Source organism: Eschscholzia californica, unplaced genomic scaffold, assembly GCF_041429995.1.
Source record: "Eschscholzia californica isolate CP2 unplaced genomic scaffold, dmEscCali1.0.p SCAF_6, whole genome shotgun sequence".
Taxonomy (NCBI): Eukaryota; Viridiplantae; Streptophyta; class Magnoliopsida; order Ranunculales; family Papaveraceae; genus Eschscholzia; species Eschscholzia californica.
In genome coordinates, this window is record NW_028238483.1 from 43,457,766 (window position 1) to 43,476,191 (window position 18,426).

An 18,426-nucleotide genomic window follows, 5' to 3' on the forward strand; every position below is an offset into this window, starting at 1 on the left:
ATACCATGTAGAAATCAATATTCAAAGAGAAGAGAAGAAGAAGAGAAACACTCTAAAGGAAGCTAGGGATTTCATTAGTGATAAATTAGGTTTACAAGATAACAATATATAGTAAAGATAAAAGACTAAAAGGCCCTCAAAGGGCAAATTACTAAACAACCCCTAACTATTATATATATATATATATATATATATATATATATATATATATATATATATTATTCTAACAGTGACAACATCCAAGACAAGTTAACTTTGATTTGGTTTTTTTTTTTTTTTTTTTTTTTTTTTTTTTTTTTTATGAATATTTCGAGCTTCTTTTTTCTAAGAAATCGAATAACAATTATATATCGTTGATCTTATAAGCCCGAGTCCAGACAATTATATATTGTTGAGCTCATAAATGCAAGTCCGGCATCTGCTATTTAGAAAGAGAAATAGTCCGACTAATGAGGGTCTGTATCTTCTTCACCCAAACTTTCATTTCTTTTACCCCTAAGAAATTATGGTGTAACAAACCACAGCGCCTACAAATTTTATCATGAACGGGACAAATTAATTTCAAGATATAGGATTTTCCTATTTTCTACTTTTTGAGTGAAAGCCATTACTTCATAAACAAAAGTTCTTACACTGTTCAGATATAGCATCCCTACTTCCTACAATAAAGCAAGTTATAGGGTCTAAATTGGAAGAAAAGTTAACTATGGAAGGGTGTAATGCAAAATTGTGGGTTGTCGTGTTGATGAGACTCCAAGTATAATGAGTTTGCTCGGACAACCAACTGACTCTTGATTGGAATGGTGAGAGATTTAATCTTTTGTCACAAAAACTTAAGGAACGCCAATAATTTATAAAAAAAAATTGCTTGGGCAGATTTTTTTTTTAGAAGTCGACTACGATCCGTCGTGACAAAGCATTGTGTTAAACACAATAACCGCCTAAGTTAAATTGATAAATGAATAATTGAAGAGTCCTAAAATCCGACAACAATTACTTTATTTAGAGGGATGCCCTAGTATACCAAAAAGTGGTAGACGACATTTTTTATAACTTCATCGATAAATTTTTTTTGAATTGTTTAGCGTTTGTCTCGAACTCTTAATCTATAAAGTAGAAAATTATACCTCTTATTAATTTTGTATCTCGTCGGCCTTAAATGAAGTTAAATTCGAAAAAACAAAAGAAAAATTCTCATTCCAAATGAAGTCGGTCTCCTTTTTTCTGGTTATCTGATATTTTCCTTTTCCTAAGTTTGCCACGTGTAATATATAAAAATTACTCCTAGAAAAGTGACACGTATAGCATGTGTGTACACGTGTCGCGTTGTGGTAAGTGTGAGCCACCAGTCACAGATATTAATATTCTAACCGGTCGGTCGCCTTTCCTTTCCTTTCTTCTTCTTCTTCTTCTCTTTAAATACCTCTCATCTTCCTTCTCTCTTTCATCACTCTCACTCTACTACCACTTTCTTATCAATCTCTCTCTCTCTAAAACTTAACTACCCTCTATCTCTCTAGATCTTTGGTACTCTCTTTGTAGTGATAATTTTGAATTGGGTAACTAAAAAAAGATGGATAGTCAGTTGAAGAGGACAGAAGGTCATCACTATGTTGATGAAGCTCCTCATGGAAATGGCATAGGTTTACACCCTTCCTCCTCTGCTGGTAATATATACTAATTAGGTTTTAGTCATTTTGGTTTTTGGGTTGTGTGAATTTTTCTCATTCTTACTAACTTTTTTTTTTTGTGTGTGTGTGTGTGTGTGTGAATTAGGTCAAGCAAATGATCCTCAAGAAGAACAACACCATGAGAAGAAATCAGTGTTGAAGAAAGTAAAGGCTAAAGCAAAGAAAATCAAAGATAAAATTATCGGCCACGATCACGGGCATCATGATCAGAATGAAGATGTCTCTGAAGAAGACGATGATGATGAAATGATTGAATTAGATCCTGAAGTTCATGGTGCACCCAGTAAGTTAACTTACCTGAATCAATACTCTAATTACCCACAAAGAGAAAACATATAATCTTTAGCGACAGTTTAAGTGTCGCAAAAACCTGTGGATAATGGTATTACCTACGAATACAAAGATCGTCGGTAATACTGTTGTAGGAGACTTTGAAACGGTTTTATTGACGGCTTAAATGTAGCGTTCTGACTATACTTATTACCGACGGGTTTTGTAAAATTTAACCGTCGCTAAAAAACCAAATTTGTTGTTTTTGCTATTAATTGTGATGTCAAACTTACCCTTTTCACCACACTCATTACCGAAAAAGAGAATGCAGAATACCTTTAGTGACACCTCGAACGTAATAGTATTACCTAGTGTAGAAATTAATACTATTGTAGGACTTCGCTTTGTAACAGTTTTATTGATGGCTTAAGGAACATTGTCAATGTACCTACTACTGACTGTTTCAGTAAAACTATACCGTCGCTGAAGTACTATTTTTGTAGTGTTCTCCTACTCTTATTTGTGATGTCAAAATTACCCTTTTCTCTACATTCTAAATGCAGTATACGACTCCTCCTCAGCTGTGAACAACTCTCCCAGGGATGAGAAGGTAAATGTAGCACAAGGACGACCTGGCATTACAGTCTCAAACTTGCTCAAGGAAGACAAGGTAAACCCGGGTCACTCGCAACCCGGAAGAACGGACTTGGGGAACTTCGGCAAGGAGGAGAAGTTAGTACATGAGCAACCTAGAACTGATTTTGGAGACCTCCCCAAGTTGGGACATGGGCAAAGTGAAACTGGTCTGGGCAACTTCCACAATGAGGAAAGTGTGGTACATGGGCAACCCCGTACGAACTTTGAAAATGTACGCAAGTTGGGACACGAGAAACTCGGAACAGGTACCGGCTACTTTGGCAAGGATGAAAATCTGGGACACGGGCAACCCGCAACCGACTTTGGAGAGCTCCCCAAGTTGGGACACGGACAACTTGGAACAGGTACCGGCTACTTTGGTAAGGAGGAAAATCCACCTGGAACTGACTTTGGAAAGCTCCCCAAGTCGGGACACGGGCAACTCGGAACAGGTACTGGCTACTTTGGGAAGGAGGAAAATCTGGTACATGGGGCACCCGGAACTGACTTTGGAAAGCTCCCCAAGTCGGGACACGGGCAACTTGGAACAGGTACAGGCTACTCTGGCAAGGAGGACTATCTGGTACATGGGGCACCCGGAACTGACTTTGGAGAGCTCCCCAAGTCGGGACACGGGCAACTTGGAACAGGTACCGGCTACTCTGGCAAGGAGGACTATCTGGTACATGGGGCACCCGCTACTGACTTTGGAGAGCTCCCCACGTCGGGACATGGGCAACACGGAACAGGTACCGGCTACTTCGGCAAAGAGGAAAATCTGGTACACGGGCAACCCGAAACTGACTTTGGATATCTCCCCAAGTCGAGACACGGGCAACCTGGAACTGACTTTGGAAATCTCCCCATGGCGGGACACATGCAACCCGGAACTGGCTTTGGAAATCTCCCCAAGTCGGAACACGGGCAACACGGAAATCTCCCCATGGCGGGACACATGCAACCCGGAACTGGGTTTGAAAATCTCCCCAAGTCGGAACACGGGCAACACGGAACTGATATGGGGAACTTTGGCAGGGAGAAAAATCTGGAGTATGGGCAAAAATTAGGAACTGACTTTGGAAACGTGCAGCTGGGGACTGAGTTGGGGCTTCCTCCCAAAAAGGACGTTAATTTGGGACACAGGCATTTGGAACATGGGCCACTAGATACCGGCGAGAAGATGATAAATCTGGGGCAAGGCCAACCTGGAATCAACCTGGAACCGTTCGAGGCAGATCCACATGCACCAAGAGGCCGACACGGAACTCTCTCACCTGGAAATTACCAGTCTAAAGTAACCGATCCTACAGGCGCTGGTACGATTCCTATACTTTCTGATTTCACATATGCTTCGTTCATTCTTTCAATCGATTGATTGTTTTCATTGGTGTAATAGGTGGAACCGAAGCTGACATGAAACCAATTATAAACACATTAGGTAAATTGGAGGTTACAGACGAACAAGACTTGGAACTGAAGACATCATCAGTTAGGATGGGAAGTCATGACCAATTCTCTTCGTATTCACCTTCAATTGGAACCAAAAACACAAGTCCACCAATTCCACAGAGTTTGGATGGCAACACGAAATCCGAGTACCATTCAGAACCAGAACAGATGAATATAGACCAACCAAGGAACCAGAACAGTAGCTACACTGGGAAAATCACTTCAGCTGCATCAGCCATTGCTGGTAAAGCAATTTCTGCAAAAGATGAAGTAGCTTCAAAACTCGGGTACGGGTCGGACCGCCATAACACTGCTACACTCGACACTGATGAAGATGACCTGAATATGAACAAAGATGGATATGGCCAGCAAACCACGACAACAGCCGTGGGTGAGTACGGGAGGCAGATAGCTTCAACTGTGACAGAGAAGTTAGCACCTGTGTATGAGAAAGTTGCAGGAGCTGGAACTGCAGTTGTATCCAAAATCAAGGGTACGGGCACCGACCATACGGGTTCAGATGCGGGTAAGGATACAGGTGTGGGGACAGGAGGCACTGGTACTAGTCTGAAGGAACAAGGTCAAGGTGAAGGGGTAACAGTGGTGGAGTTCTTAGCGAAGAGGTTTACGCCTGGAGAAGAAGATAAAGCACTTAATGAGATAATTTCAGAGGGTTTGCATAAGAAAAAAGAGGATTACCCAGAGCATATAGCCAAGTCAATGGACAAGGTGACTGAGTCGCCGGAGGTTGCTAGACGATTGGGAACAGATAGTGATGATAAAGGTGATGGGTCGAAGGGTGGGGGGAGTGAATCGGGCGGGTCAGAAGGGGTGGGAATGGTTGATCGTGTGAAGGGAATGGTGGGTTCATGGCTAGGAAAAGGTGAGAGTGGTGGTGACATAAGGGAGAAGGAGATAGACAATTGAAGTTTGGGGTTGCTGCTGCACTAATAATAATAAATGATGATACTTGAAAGTAATGAGTATATCTGTTTGGGGGAAGATTGTGCTGTTGGAAGGACCGAAGGAATTGTGGTTTTTGTTTTATGTAGTTTTGATGTTTTATCTTCTCATAAGAAAGCTTTTTTTGTGTTCAGTTTTTGTGATGTATCAAACGGTTGTTAGACAAATATCTATCTTAGTAATTAATGTTTGACTACCAATTGGCGTTTTTCTTTTTGTCTGCTCTGAATACATCTACTTTTGCTCGAATGCCGCAGACACCTTATATCAATTTTGACCTTATATCACTTTTGGAGGCGAATTGCCAGAAAGAAACACAATGCCGTGAACACAGAACACCTTGTATCAGTTTTGGAGACGAATTGTGTGGGCTCCGAAAGAAACATTTCATACCTTTGTTCAATTTGTACCTTTGTTCAGCCATTGTTCCGTCCCGAAAGAAATCTCTCTGGTGTAGTGGTAGGAAATCTCTCTTAAGCGCTGATACTCCTGATACTCTTAAACCCATGAGATATTGGGATGAGTAATTGGTAGGAAATCTCTCTTAAGCGCTGATACTCCTGATACTCTTAAACCCATGAGATATTGGGATGAGTCTTATTACGGGATTTAAAAAAAAAAAAAAATCGGTCCATTTGGGAACTAGTTCGCATACAATTGGTATAAATAATACTGGGTGAGGTATTTAAAATTCCGCCAAAATTTTTCTTGCCAGCATCTACTTCAGAAAATGAGTCCCCCCACCCCCACCGAAGAAGAAGAAGTAGAACTTCCCGCCTCTTCTTCTTCTCTTTCTCCAGTTGATGAATCAACAACACCAAATCAAAAATGGGGAGAAAGGGTTTCAGATAAAGTTTTCTCTCTTTACAAATCTCTCCCTAAGAAAGGAAAACCTCAAGGTCGAGAAATCACTGTTCTTGCTGCATTTCTCCTCTCTTCTCCTTCTCAAGGTTCACCCACTTTCTTTATTTCATTACCCCAACATCAAAAAACAAAACCCTAGTTCTTATTTCTTCAATTCACATGTATATAACTTTCGATTAATCTCTTTCAGATCTTCAAGTTGTCTCGTTGGGTACGGGAACTAAATGTCTTGGACGATCACTTTTGACTTCAAGGGGTGATGTTGTTCATGATTCACATGCTGAAATTGTTGCTCGGAGAGCTTTAATTAGGTTTTTCTCTTTTTTGTTCTTGGATTAATTTGTTTGATTACTACTTATATAAAAGAAAGTTTGAAACTTTACAGTTATTGGACCCCTTTGATTAGGTTTTCTTTCAGTTTGTTCTTGAATTGTAGCTCTTGATCATGTAAATGTTATTTGGGTAGGTTATAAATCTGGAATCCATCAGAATAGTCGAAACTTACTTAATATGAAGAAGTTAAACACTTAAACCCTATCCCTTAAACCCTAAGGATATTGTTTTTGGATAGGTATCGTTCCAGTTAGTGGTTTGAAATGCTTAATTTTAACGAAATACTCGGTCATCAGCTCACTGCTTATTCAAGAGGTCTGTGTTCATTTATATGCTAAAACATTTGCTTTTTGTTGTGAGCAATTGCACATGCTGATTTTGACCATGCGAGAATGTGAACATACTTGATGTTTAACCTTGACTTTGTATTTCTGCTTTAGAATTTACTAACTGATCTGAAAATCTATAGGTTTCGTGTTATATTTTTGCATTCCTTCATTGTTTCAACAGGACACGTAAGTCAATGCCGATTCATCCTCATTGTGCAGGTTTTTATATTCTGAGGTTGGATGCCTTAATGAACTCCAGAAAGATCATGAAAGTGATAACTGCAGCAAAGAGTTGGAAGCGGTCACAGTAAAAAACTCACTCTTCCATTTGGATCCAGATAGTGAAGGAACATACAGAATGAAACCGGGCTGGAAATTGCATTTTTATATTACACAGTTGCCATGTAAGTTTCAAACTGTTTCTTTATAGCAGTGCGCAGTTTTCATTGCTAGTTCGTTCGTGAAACATCTTATAGAACGTTACTCATCCTTGTAGGTGGAGCTGCCTCTAGTACATCTCTGCAATGTGAGATGAGGAAATGCCCCCGAACCAATGGAAATTCATCACCATCTCTCGGTTGCAGAAATGAATCTATGGAAACATCAAGGAATAGTAATGGTAAATTGGTAATTGAGATTTTAACATATCATTTTTGTAACAACTGATACATATCTTAACGGCTATAAGTTTCAAGTTCACTCTTTTCAAAAGTAATCTTCAAACACTGAGCTCTTCCTTTGTGAAAGAAGTGCTCATGTATCAATTACTCACCCAGTGACTAATACCCAAATGAAGCTAGAAGTTCAACTCATCATGTTGCCTTTTCATCTGGGACAGTTAGTCATGATGAACTGTTCTTCACCTAAACTTATTTTTACTCAGCAGATGTGATGATTATCATATTCCTCTGAAATGTAATGGGGTGTTAGTACACAATGATGGTGATGAGAAATATGTTATACTACTTTTTTCCCTTCTTAATGGTGGGTCAATCCTCCTCTTTTTCTCCTTTCAGGAAGTTCTTCCCAAGTCATTAGTTTGGTACAGAGGAAACCTGGCCGTGGTGATACAACTTTGTCGATGAGTTGCTCAGATAAAATAGCTCGATGGAATGTTATGGGAGTTCAAGGTTTAGTTCTACCTGTTGTTACTTTGATGAGTTATAATTTCAAAAGTACGCCAATCTTTTTCTGTAGATGTGAAACCATTTTTGCTAATCCTGTGCTAGTGGGATGGGTTGTCGCCGAGCAAGGCATGCTCATTGTAGTTATAAATGATCAAGGACGTAACATTGTGTATTAGTTATCTTAAATATGCCCAACCTTTTTCATTATCGGAAGAGTTTACCTATTATAATGTCGTTGATCATGCTTATTATTATAGACAAGCCATGCATCACTGACACGGATATGTAGGCTGGTCTCAAAGTGGGTCATACCAGATATGAGCGGGTTGGTGAAAATGCGAATAAATTCACTTTCTTGCTTTAGTTCTTACATTCTCTAACTCTGCCCTTTTAAACAAATATATGTATAATATATTCACACACTGAACAAATGATCCTAGAATGAAATTTTTTGGTCAGAAGTTTTAACTCGACTTTCACAAGATATACGTATTGTTTTGCTTCACTTTTCACGGGATGTATCATAGTTATTGATAGAGATGAATGGCAGCAACAACCACAAAAGGTGTATCGGAGGCGTCAAAAGAAAGATTCTAAGGCCCAAATTCTGATTTGGCATGTCTTAGATGAAGGGCCCACCTGGAATCTTGAATAATGTGGGCCTAATCCAAAATGGTTCCACCTTGTTCAATGTTTAATGCCTTTTAGTGTCTCTTTAATGTCTTTAATGTCTTATAGTGTCTCTTTAATGTCTTAAATGTCCTTTATAATGTCTTTTAGTGCTCTAGGAGTTTAGAAGTTCAATAGTCTACAAGTAAAGATGGCAAAGGTGGGTTTTAGGCCTATATAAGGCATGTAATTCTGCTGTTTGAGACAGACAGAGAGTATTCCAGCAGCTAGTTAAGCTTTATGTGTTTGTGTGATGCAAATACCCCAAAGGTGTGATGCCTAAGGGCTCTAGGAGTGATTCCTAGTTTGTACTGGTGTGATACTAGTGCGTTATTTCTTATATCTATAATATAATCAAGCTATTTTCTTCCTTATTTCCAACTTCCCATTTCTGTCCTACATCAGTTATAGACTTATAGTTATATTTTTTCTTTCCTCACTTGATACCAGAGACTCTTACTGTGTTATTATTTCCATACAGGAGCTTTACTTTCCTACTTTATTCAACCAATATACATTTCATCCATTACTGTTGGTCTACCACCTAACAATACTACTGGTGAAGCTCTGGAGAATTATTTAAGAAGAGCTCTTTGTGATCGCATTCTTCCATTATCAAACAACCTGACAACTCCTTTTCAAGTGAACAAGGTTATTAATGTGTACATTATCCCAATATGTATGACTACGATGAATCAATTTATGACTGGTGACATGTTAATGGCAGCCATTATTTTGGGAGGCTCCAATTCCACCTAGTGAGTTTCAGCAATCCGAGACTGCCAAAATGACTTTAACATGCGGGTATTTATCAAGTCTTCATATTGACACTTTTAGGGTATTGCATATCACCATTCAACATCTATTTGCTAATAAATGTTTTTTACGCTTCATTTTGATAGTTACTCTATTTGTTGGAACAAGTCTGAATTTCACGAAGTTATTCTCGGAACTACTGGTAGAAAGCAAGGCACCTCTGCTAAAGGGGCTCTATCTCCATCTACCGAATCATCTTTGTGCAAGTAAGCTACAAGCTTTCCCTGAGAATTTGTGTCAGCTTAAAAAGCTTTTCCCATGCACTTTCTAATGGTTAAATATGTGAAAGCAAAGGGCAAAATTTACATTTTCATTTTCTTAATTAGGAGGCGATTGCTAGAGCTATTCTTGTCAGTGAAACGTGGCTGCTGCTCTGAATTTCAAGCTGACAAGACCTCTTATCGAGAACTGAAGGTTGACCTTACGTATAATACACTTGAAATTTATGCATATTACTACTGAATATAATGAACACGAGGACATGCATTTTCACATTGGGGTGCACTCTTCTTACATAATGACAACAATTTTTAGATTGGTTATTCGTCCTGGTGGGTTAGAACATATTAACCTAACCCGAGTGTGGCATCAATAAAGCTCCTTTTCTGGACATGCCATTGTCAAAGTGGGCTATCGATTTACAGAGGCCAGCCACTTTGCTAACTGGTTGGGAAAGATGAACTCTATTTGGTGAGAGTCCGTGGACAACACAGGGCTAGATGGAATTTCTGTAACTCTAACTTTGGCATCGTAGATAAATAACTGCATCTTTGTCCTAGTCAGATTATGACTAAACTCAACCATTTGGGTCTTGCAAAACTAGAACTCGAGTTAGAACTTTTGTGTCACTCTAAGGAGATTATGCTCTATCTTTTTTGAAAAAGGTTTGATATGTTATTATTCTTAATCAGTCAGGAGCTCGAGAATACCAATCAACTCTTAAGATTTTCAAAGATTCTCCGCCTTTTAGTAATTGGTTTGTGAAACCTTTTGATCTTGAGGAATTTTCGGTTTCAAGATAGCCACGTAAGTTTATATATTGGATATAACCAGTGTAAAGATTTTCTTTCTCAAGAACGATCTCGCAAAACTCTCTAATCTTATAATTATCTACTGCTGTCATCTGATTTTGTGCAGATCAAAACAATTAAAGAAACAGCAGAATTCATAATACGACGAAATGGAAAGTTGAACAATAACCTCAGGGCAGCCGAAATCCCCAAGTCATTGATGACGGGCTGGTAACGCGAGCAGTAAGCAGCGATAATGATCTCTTAGACAGTTGTATCTAGAAGTTTACTTCATTTCTTTATTAGTCTTTCTGGTCAATTTAATTAGTGACATAGACCAGATTCTATCATGTTATTTATTCTCTTCTTGTATACGCCGTCTGTGGCTTAATATTTTTTTTATTTGTCTGAACTGTAATTCTTACCAAATCCAAAAGAAAACAGAAAAACTCGATAATGGGTTTTGGATTGTGACATCATTGTTCTAGACTTTTGAAGAAACAGAAAGATTCGATACAAGTGGGAGAAAAGGGTTTAAAGTTTTCTTATCTCCTGAAGAACTCAATTGGTAAAGATTCATATAATGGGCTCTGTCATGCCTTTCCAATTTATATTTGTTTTTGCAGATCTGAATTGTACCACTTAATCATTAATTAATCAAGTTGGTAAGTTCTCAATTATTGCTATACTTAAAAATGTCATATTCTATACTCTTTTGTACTTATATAAAACTCTTTTTGTTTCGATTTTCAGGTTATATATCGATATTAAAGTCATTGCAATCCTATCGTCACCGGCATGAACCTGATTTTTTTGTGCTAAACAACTCATAGTCCAACAGGTACACACAGACAGCTCTCTCTCTACGCATAATAAAACACTTGCCCAAATTATTATTTTTTGTACTCTTCTGATTTCATGCTCGTCTGATGATGTCATTCTTCATTTGAGTATTATGTACATGATATGAACAGAATATTTCTGATGGGTTTATTTCTTCGACTTCGTTTGACATTCGTGAACTCATTCTCCTAAATCAAGAATTAATTTACAACATCATCTATCTAAATAAATCTAGAATTGATCTTAAGTCTAGGAAGAACCCGAATAATAGTTGTTTGATTTATCTAATTAGGTGAAGCTCTAGGTTATTAGATTATAATTTCGCGATAAGGTTGTTTCTCTCTCATCGTGATTCCACTAATCGATGTATTTTCTTCTCCATTGTTTTGTATTTTTTTCCTGCAATTTTATTACATAGACTAGTTGCTGTGCTAGTTTTGATGTGCAAATAATTCCTGTGCCTTGGGTTTACAGGTGAAAGACTAATCGAACCATCTAATAACTGGTTCCCTCCGAAGTTTCCATCAGGATAGTAAAGCTCCCAGGCGAGTTTTATCCGGTAAAACTACAACTCGTGCTCATGCCTATCCTTTTATGAAACATCAAGATTTAAACTCTGTTCTCTTCCGTTTAAGATGAGACCCATGACGAACTCTTAAAATGAACGAAGAGATTATTTTTTTTCCCCATAAAAGTAAGAATATCAATAATTTATTATGTATTTCTATAAAAATTATTTACTCATCACATTATAGGTAACCATATTTTTATGATAACTACAAATTTCCCAAATGCTTAATTAAGTAGAAAATAATTTGAACTATTTCTTGTCATCTTTCTTTTCTTCCTTCTTTTCTTCTTTCTTCTGTTCAACTTTCTTTTCTTCCTTTTTCTCATCTTTCTTCTCTTCTTTCTTTTCTTCTTTAGCAGGACCAACAGAGATTATATCAATCTTCCCAATCTTTCTCAACTTTTTAGCAATTGCAATTGTATCCATCTCTCCTATAACTGTTAGCTTTTGCTCCTTCATATCGGCAGCTATGGAATCCACCCCTGCATTCGTAATCTCATTCATTAGCAAATTCTTAATCAAAATCTTGTTTATGATTAAAAATAGATTATATAGCTAATAAAGTTGGTCATGTTATTGTTACCGTAGATATCTGCAACAGCTTCCATAGCTTTTTGTTTTGTTTTCTCATCTGTCATGGTCATGATCTTTAAGATCACCTTTTGCTGAAAATGAAAAACAGAGAAAAACAGATAACTAATTAGATTAGTATGTACTAATTACTGGAAGTTTTGAGTTCATTGATCTAATTATAGAGAGAGAGAGAGAGGAAGAGACCTGAGTCATTGTGGGAAGGGGGGAGAGAGAGAGAGAGTGAGTGAAATGTAAAAGAACTGGAACAGAAAACTGAGTTATGGGTAAGTGGGAAAAGAAGTGTTACTACTACACTTATAGATGTGAGAGAGTCATTAGTCAAAGAAGTAGTGCCCACATGACTTGTAAAGGACAACAATTTTCTTTCACTTACTCATTCTAGTCTACATGCACACATTCTCTCTCTAGATTTCATGTTCTACTTGTAGATTAGTTTTTCTTTTTCCCATTTCTCACCATAAGATTAGATTCTGCTGTTGTACCTGAGTGTTGGGTTATCAAGTCTCTTTTTCCATGTGCCTATTATTATGTGATGGGAACTATTAAGAACTAAACTATGGTGGGGTTCTCATTTGCTTCCATTCATCTTTAACTCATCTAGGTCGAATCATTTAAAGTTCACATTCCAAACGCAAATATAGTTTGCGGTAACATCAACTTTGTTTTATTTTGGCAATCGCTATAGATGGATTGCAGCTCTAATAAAGTCCAATCAGTTTTTGAGGATCCCAAAACCCATCTAGCTTTGTCGGGTTCATAACCTCATATTCGTTTCCGTCCATCACCAGCTGAAAAATCTTAGAAGTATTAGTATGGGACAAATATAGTTTGTGGTAACATCAACTTTGTTTTATTTCGCCTATCGCTATAGATCGTTTGCAACCCTAGCAAAGTCCAAACTAGTTTTTGAAGACCCCAAAACCCATCTAGCTTCATCGGTTTAATATATCTCATATTCGTTTGAGTCCACCACCAGTCGAAAAATCTTAGGAGTATTATTAGTATGGGAAAAACAATCATGAAGATATCATCCCAAATTTCAAATGCATTTTTAGTAAATACCACCCTCACCAGTACAATCATCTTCATCATAAATACCACCAGCAATTCCTCCATTAAGACGAGTATTTCAGGAAGTTCACCATAAGCTTTCAATAATCTAGGTATATACTTAAAATCACATCAGCTATAAATCCAGCAATAATCTCATAGGAATACCATATCAAGAACTAAATTCAGAAATCTCTCCTTGAAGCTTGTTTCCGTACAAATTTAATATCTCCAAGTTGCAAAGATATCCTAAGGTTCTTGGGATCTCTCCCTCCAACTCATTGTGACTCAAATAAAGGTTCACAAGTGAATTCAAGTTACTAATGGTTGTCGGAATCGGTCCTCGAAGATGACTCCCGCGAGTAACAAGATTGGTTAGATTATATAACCACAAAGGCAAAGAAGAGTTGAAATTGTTAACGGAAAGATCAAGAGTTGCAAGTGACATGGAATTCACATGCGAAAGAGGCTGTATGGAGTTAACTACGCAATTAGATAGACCTAATTTGATTAAAGATGGGAGCATACTAATCAAACTAGGCCAGTAATTAGACACCTTTGGAAGGTTTAAATAACTAAGGTCAAGATATTGCAGAGAAGATAGATGATAAAGCCATTCAAGATCATCAACCTCGAGAGTCCACATTGATAATGATATATCAAGATGGTAAAGACGTGAAAGGTTACCGAGTTGAGGAGGAACCTTACAAAGAAAATGGGAACTATAATAAGGGGAGGGAGAGGGTATGAATCAAGATTTCAACATTTCTTTAAGAGTTTTACTCACTAAAACTTCCCAAAACCAAAAAATCTAAGCATTTTTAATAACATCATTTTTGTAAGACTAAGACAAATATAAGTAAACAGGGTGGACGAAAAATTTAAGGTCAGGGTATCGAAGTAGTTCCTCGGGTAACAGATGGGACTACAATATTCAAGACACTTTCAGCAAAGAACATCAATTTAAGGTTACCAATGGTAATTCAGGTAGTCTTTTAGAAGATCAATTGATTGGAAGGATACTCTCAAGATCGATGGCTCTACTTAGAAAGTTACTATGTCAATCAAATCATCATTTATCTTTGAGATAAAAATCATACCTTCTCAATTACTAGAACAATACAAACAAGGTGATTTGATTTCTTAATTACATAGAAAGATAAAATGAGCAGTAAATGCAACATTGTTACTACATCTTACCCTATGTGAACTTAATGAGAACTCATTTTTTTCTTCTGCTCAAGACAAGTACATAAACTATATATTATATAATCTAGAAACCTAAAATAAGCATACCTCCAAGTCTTGTTCCCCAACAAAACACCCCACAAACACCAAAAACCCACCACAAATCCTAAAAGTAGCCCCATATAAAAACATTTCATCTCAATCCAGTCTTCCTCATTATCTTTCATTGGTTCTTCAGCATCACCATTTGGTGCTTTTTGAGGTTGTCCATCTTCGCCACATTCCATGAGTGGAGAACCACAAAGATCATGGTTTCCGATATAACTCAACTCATTAAAAGTCTGCAATTGGGAACCCAAAGGTATCTTCCCTGACAAGTTATTATATGACAAGTTCAAGTTACTAAGAAACATCATGTCTGCAATGCTTTGAGGGATTGAACCTGATAATGTGTTGTTTGAAAAATCAAGCGATTCAAGTGACCTTAAAAGACCAATTTTATTTGGAATCATTCCTGTCAAACTATTATTTGCTAAGTTCAATATCCATAGTCCGAAGAGATTTGTTAGTTCTTCAGGAATCTCTCCATTTGAAAAATCCATAGTCCTGTCAAACTATTATTTGAAAAATCAAGCGATTCAAGTGACCTTAAAAGAGATTTGTTGTTTGATAGGTCTATAGCCGCAACAAGTTTGAGCAAATTGTCTCCATTTACCAATTCTTTACCTTTCACTATAAATTTCATTGTGTTTGTGATATTGCCAATTTCACAAGTATATCTACATATAAGTGTGTAAATTTTCGAACCTATTGTACCAAAATTTCTAAAACATCTTGGAATTGATCCAGATAGATTGTTATGACCCATATCCATTATTCGAAGATCAGTGAGGTAACAGAGTTCTTGGGGAATTTCACCATGAAACATATTGGCATGTAGTCGCATAACGATGAGCTCCTTAAGGCTTTCTCCTATCCATGTTGGTACCCTACCCGTAAGTCTATTCTCACCAAGATCGACCATCTTCAATTTAGTACAGTTTCGTAACGAGGAGGGCAACTCTCCATTGAGAGAATTGTTTCGCAAACGTAACATCTGAAGTTGAAGTAGAAACCCTAAGGAAGTTGGAATGTCCCCTGTTATATTGTTGCTTTCAAAACTTATAAGAACCAAAGATGTCCAGTAAAACCAACAATCAGGAAGTTCTCCAGATAGGTGATTTTCCGAAAGATCAAGAAAGACTAAATCATTCATATATTCTATTGGATTACATAGTAAAACAGAAATAGACCCTGAAAATGAATTCCTTGAAAGATCAAGTGTTTCGATATGAGAATCGATAAATGATAAGTTACCTGTAAACCGGTTTGAATTCAAGTAAAATTTTCCACCGAATTCAGTCTTCAACAACACATTTGATAATTCCCCTTCAAGTTGATTGTGTGATATATTTAAATAGTGTAAGCGGGAAGTCATGTTCCAAAACCAACTAGGAATTAAACCGGAAATTCCTGTATTAGATATATCTACTTCCCGAATATCCTCTTGCATTTGTAACCATTCAGGAAACCGATTCCCCACTGAACAATTCCGCAGTAATACTTTTCGAAGTCGAAAAGTAGGAACCCAGTCAGGGCTCAACTTTAAAACCATGGAGCTAATATCTAACATTTTCAGTTTCTTAAGATTGGCAAAGTGGGCTTCTGTTACATCACCTTCAAGCATGTTATTGGAAATTCGCAGTTCTAGTAAATTTGTAAGATGCCAGAAACTTTCTGGCAAAGACCCATTTAACTTGTTATCGCTAAGATCTAACTCTCTCAACGATGGCAATCTCCCTAACGCCGTGGGAATTGAACCTGAAAATGAGTTATCCTTAAGTTTGACTATCTCTAGATTCTTAAGACTTCCCAATTGATCAGGTAATAGTCCTGAAAGTAGATTATATTGCAATTCTAACGATTTCAATTTGCTCGCAAAACATCCGGATGAATTTCCTAGGAAGCCAGAAATCTCTCCTTGAAGTTTGTTATTAGACAAATCTAATATCTCCAAGTTGCAAAGGTTCCCAAGCGAGTTCAAGTTACCAATGGCTGTCTCAATTGATCCTCGAATATGGCTCTCGCTTATGTCAAGAGTAACAAGATTGGTAAGATAGTTAAGTACACAATTAGATAGTCGTATTTCGAATAAAGATGGGAGCATATTAATCACATGAAGCCAATGACCAGATACCTTTGTAAGATTCAAGTTGCTAAGGTCAAGATATTGCAGAGAAGATAGATGAGAAAGCCATTCGAGATCATCAACCTCAAGGAATGATCTTGGGAAGCGAGATCCTTTCGAGAATGAAGAGATATCAAGATGATAAAGACGTGAAAGGTTACCGAGTTGAGGAGGAACCTTACCACTAAAACCAGCTTGGGACATGTCAATACTCCTCAAATGTTGAAGTGAACCCAAGAAAGGCGGTATTCTAGTCCCATCGAAACGATTTGAACTTAAGTTGAAGTAATTCAAATATTTCAACTCCAAGAGAGAAGGATTAAGTTCACCACTCAATGAAAAATCACCAAGATGAAGTTGAACAACATTGTTTCTAGTTTTGTTGTTACAAATTACTCCATTCCATTTGCAACAATCTTTCCCAAACCAATTAGAGAGATGATTTGAAGGATCTTTAAGATCATGTTTGAACTTTAGAAGAGCTTTTCTCTCTATTGGATTACAAAAGGCATTACCCATACTAAGGTTTTTCGGTGTCGACACAAGTACAACAGCAAAGAAACAAAGAATTATCAAACTAAAGCTCCATAACTAGGTACAAGGAAAAGCCTTGAGCACTAAAAATATAGTCTAACTTCATATATAAGCACAATGGGCCTCTGAAACATCTATTGGCTTGTTTGATTGTTAACAATTCCATTTTTTTTTAACCTTGAAAATGAGGGTAGCTCCTTCTACAAGTTTCATTGATTTTTTTTTTTGTGTTGAAGATATGTTTTTTTGAATTTGATTTTCACTCCTTGAAAGTGAACCAACAAATTTTTATTGTAATTGAGTTTACTAAACACATTGACCTTGGACTTTTCCTACACAAGAATCTTTATAGTGTCTCATTCGAGAAGAATTGTTTTTAAAAATTAACTCAATGAGGAAGATGTCAAAACAAACTTGGGACATAATCGAAATTAAACCGATTATAAATCCCCCACGAGGTTATATTATACTCATGTATTAATTACAGAAAGACACGGTGGTCATTTTATAAGTGTGAGGAAGAACTTCGTCTCTTCAGTTAGTTTTTCAGATGAGAAATACCCAAAACCACTTGAGGACAAGGAAGTCGAAGACAACAACCACAAGTAAAACTTCAAAGTTCGGAATCTTCCTTATTATGACTCAAGTGACCCAAAAAAGTTACTCCTATTATGATGTAAAATGAGAACTTGAAGGAATTGAAAGATCATAGGGAGTTAGGCCCATCTAAATGAATGGTTAGAGGCCCATTGACCCACAGTTCATACAGAGAATGCCCATTATATGTACTTATTACTTATGTTTCCATGTGACTTTGATTTCTACCAAGTGGCGGGAGGTGGGTCACGTACCAAATCTAACATGCTTTAAAATTCTTCATGTTTCTCCTTAAATAAGCCTGTACATAGACAAATGGTGTCTGGATGTATCAATTTCATTTTTAAGTTTACGTATCTATCAAATGTTGGTGGACTCAGTTTTGGTTTACTTATACTCTACCCTACATAATAACTACACCTTATTAAATATTATTATTTGTACTAAAACAATCATAATAAACTATAAATCTCTCCCAATAATAATAATATAGAATGAAAACAAAATATTTTTAAGGTCGATTTTGACATTAGAATTCAAGGAATGGTCAATTTTGAGTTCAAACTTATCTCACTTTCGTTTGTTTATTTTTAAGAGTTCTTTTTGGCTTATCTGTTCAACACTAACTAGTAATGAGTTTATCTTATTCAGTAATTGATAATTGT

At 37.0% G+C, this 18,426-nt stretch overlaps 3 protein-coding genes across 10 annotated transcripts; 2 read left to right on the forward strand and 1 right to left on the reverse strand.

The window, feature by feature from the left end:
* The first annotated feature begins 1,421 nt into the window (after positions 1-1,421).
* LOC147535325 (uncharacterized) lies at positions 1,422-5,209 on the forward strand. 2 transcript variants are annotated; one of them, XM_086651158.1, is made up of 4 exons: positions 1,422-1,667; positions 1,777-1,974; positions 2,525-3,913; positions 3,994-5,209. In XM_086651158.1, the coding sequence occupies exons 1-4, from the start codon at positions 1,574-1,576 to the stop codon at positions 4,971-4,973; spliced, it is 2,661 nt and encodes an 886-aa protein (XP_086507284.1). In that variant the 5' UTR covers positions 1,422-1,573; the 3' UTR covers positions 4,974-5,209. The 2 variants fall into 2 exon arrangements, with proteins under 2 accessions (XP_086507284.1, XP_086507285.1); XM_086651159.1 differs by having other exon boundaries at positions 1,437-1,643.
* A 451-nt stretch (positions 5,210-5,660) lies between these two features.
* LOC147535326 (denosine deaminases acting on tRNA) lies at positions 5,661-12,155 on the forward strand. 7 transcript variants are annotated; one of them, XM_086651174.1, is made up of 14 exons: positions 5,661-5,959; positions 6,064-6,184; positions 6,755-6,939; positions 7,032-7,154; positions 7,552-7,665; positions 8,813-8,982; positions 9,059-9,135; positions 9,234-9,353; positions 9,474-9,561; positions 10,059-10,173; positions 10,285-10,822; positions 10,911-10,998; positions 11,475-11,559; positions 11,928-12,155. In XM_086651174.1, the coding sequence occupies exons 1-10, from the start codon at positions 5,740-5,742 to the stop codon at positions 10,167-10,169; spliced, it is 1,329 nt and encodes a 442-aa protein (XP_086507300.1). In that variant the 5' UTR covers positions 5,661-5,739; the 3' UTR covers positions 10,170-10,173; positions 10,285-10,822; positions 10,911-10,998; positions 11,475-11,559; positions 11,928-12,155. The 7 variants fall into 7 exon arrangements, with proteins under 7 accessions (XP_086507300.1, XP_086507299.1, XP_086507301.1 ...); XM_086651173.1 differs by having other exon boundaries at positions 11,931-12,155; XM_086651175.1 differs by having other exon boundaries at positions 10,285-10,725; positions 11,931-12,155.
* On the reverse strand, positions 11,696-12,596 carry LOC147535327 (Copper transport protein family). Its single transcript, XM_086651195.1, has 3 exons — positions 12,349-12,596; positions 12,155-12,236; positions 11,696-12,053 (listed from the first exon to the last, which is right to left on the reverse strand). The coding sequence occupies exons 1-3, from the start codon at positions 12,355-12,357 to the stop codon at positions 11,821-11,823; spliced, it is 324 nt and encodes a 107-aa protein (XP_086507321.1). The 5' UTR covers positions 12,358-12,596; the 3' UTR covers positions 11,696-11,820.
* Between the last annotated feature and the right edge of the window lie 5,830 nt (positions 12,597-18,426).

Coding starts and splice junctions, on each gene's coding strand:
- LOC147535325 (XM_086651158.1), top strand. CDS start 1,574: ATGGATAGTCAGTTGAAGAGGACAGAAGGTCATCACTATGTTGATGAA. Junction 1,975..2,524: donor TGAAGTTCATGGTGCACCCA/GTAAGTTAACTT, acceptor TTCTAAATGCAG/TATACGACTCCTCCTCAGCT. Junction 3,914..3,993: donor AACCGATCCTACAGGCGCTG/GTACGATTCCTA, acceptor TTGGTGTAATAG/GTGGAACCGAAGCTGACATG.
- LOC147535326 (XM_086651172.1), top strand. CDS start 5,740: ATGAGTCCCCCCACCCCCACCGAAGAAGAAGAAGTAGAACTTCCCGCC. Junction 7,155..7,551: donor AACATCAAGGAATAGTAATG/GTAAATTGGTAA, acceptor TTCTCCTTTCAG/GAAGTTCTTCCCAAGTCATT. Junction 9,354..9,473: donor ACCGAATCATCTTTGTGCAA/GTAAGCTACAAG, acceptor TTTCTTAATTAG/GAGGCGATTGCTAGAGCTAT.
- LOC147535327 (XM_086651195.1), bottom strand. Junction 12,054..12,154: donor AGCTGTTGCAGATATCTACG/GTAACAATAACA, acceptor TTACGAATGCAG/GGGTGGATTCCATAGCTGCC.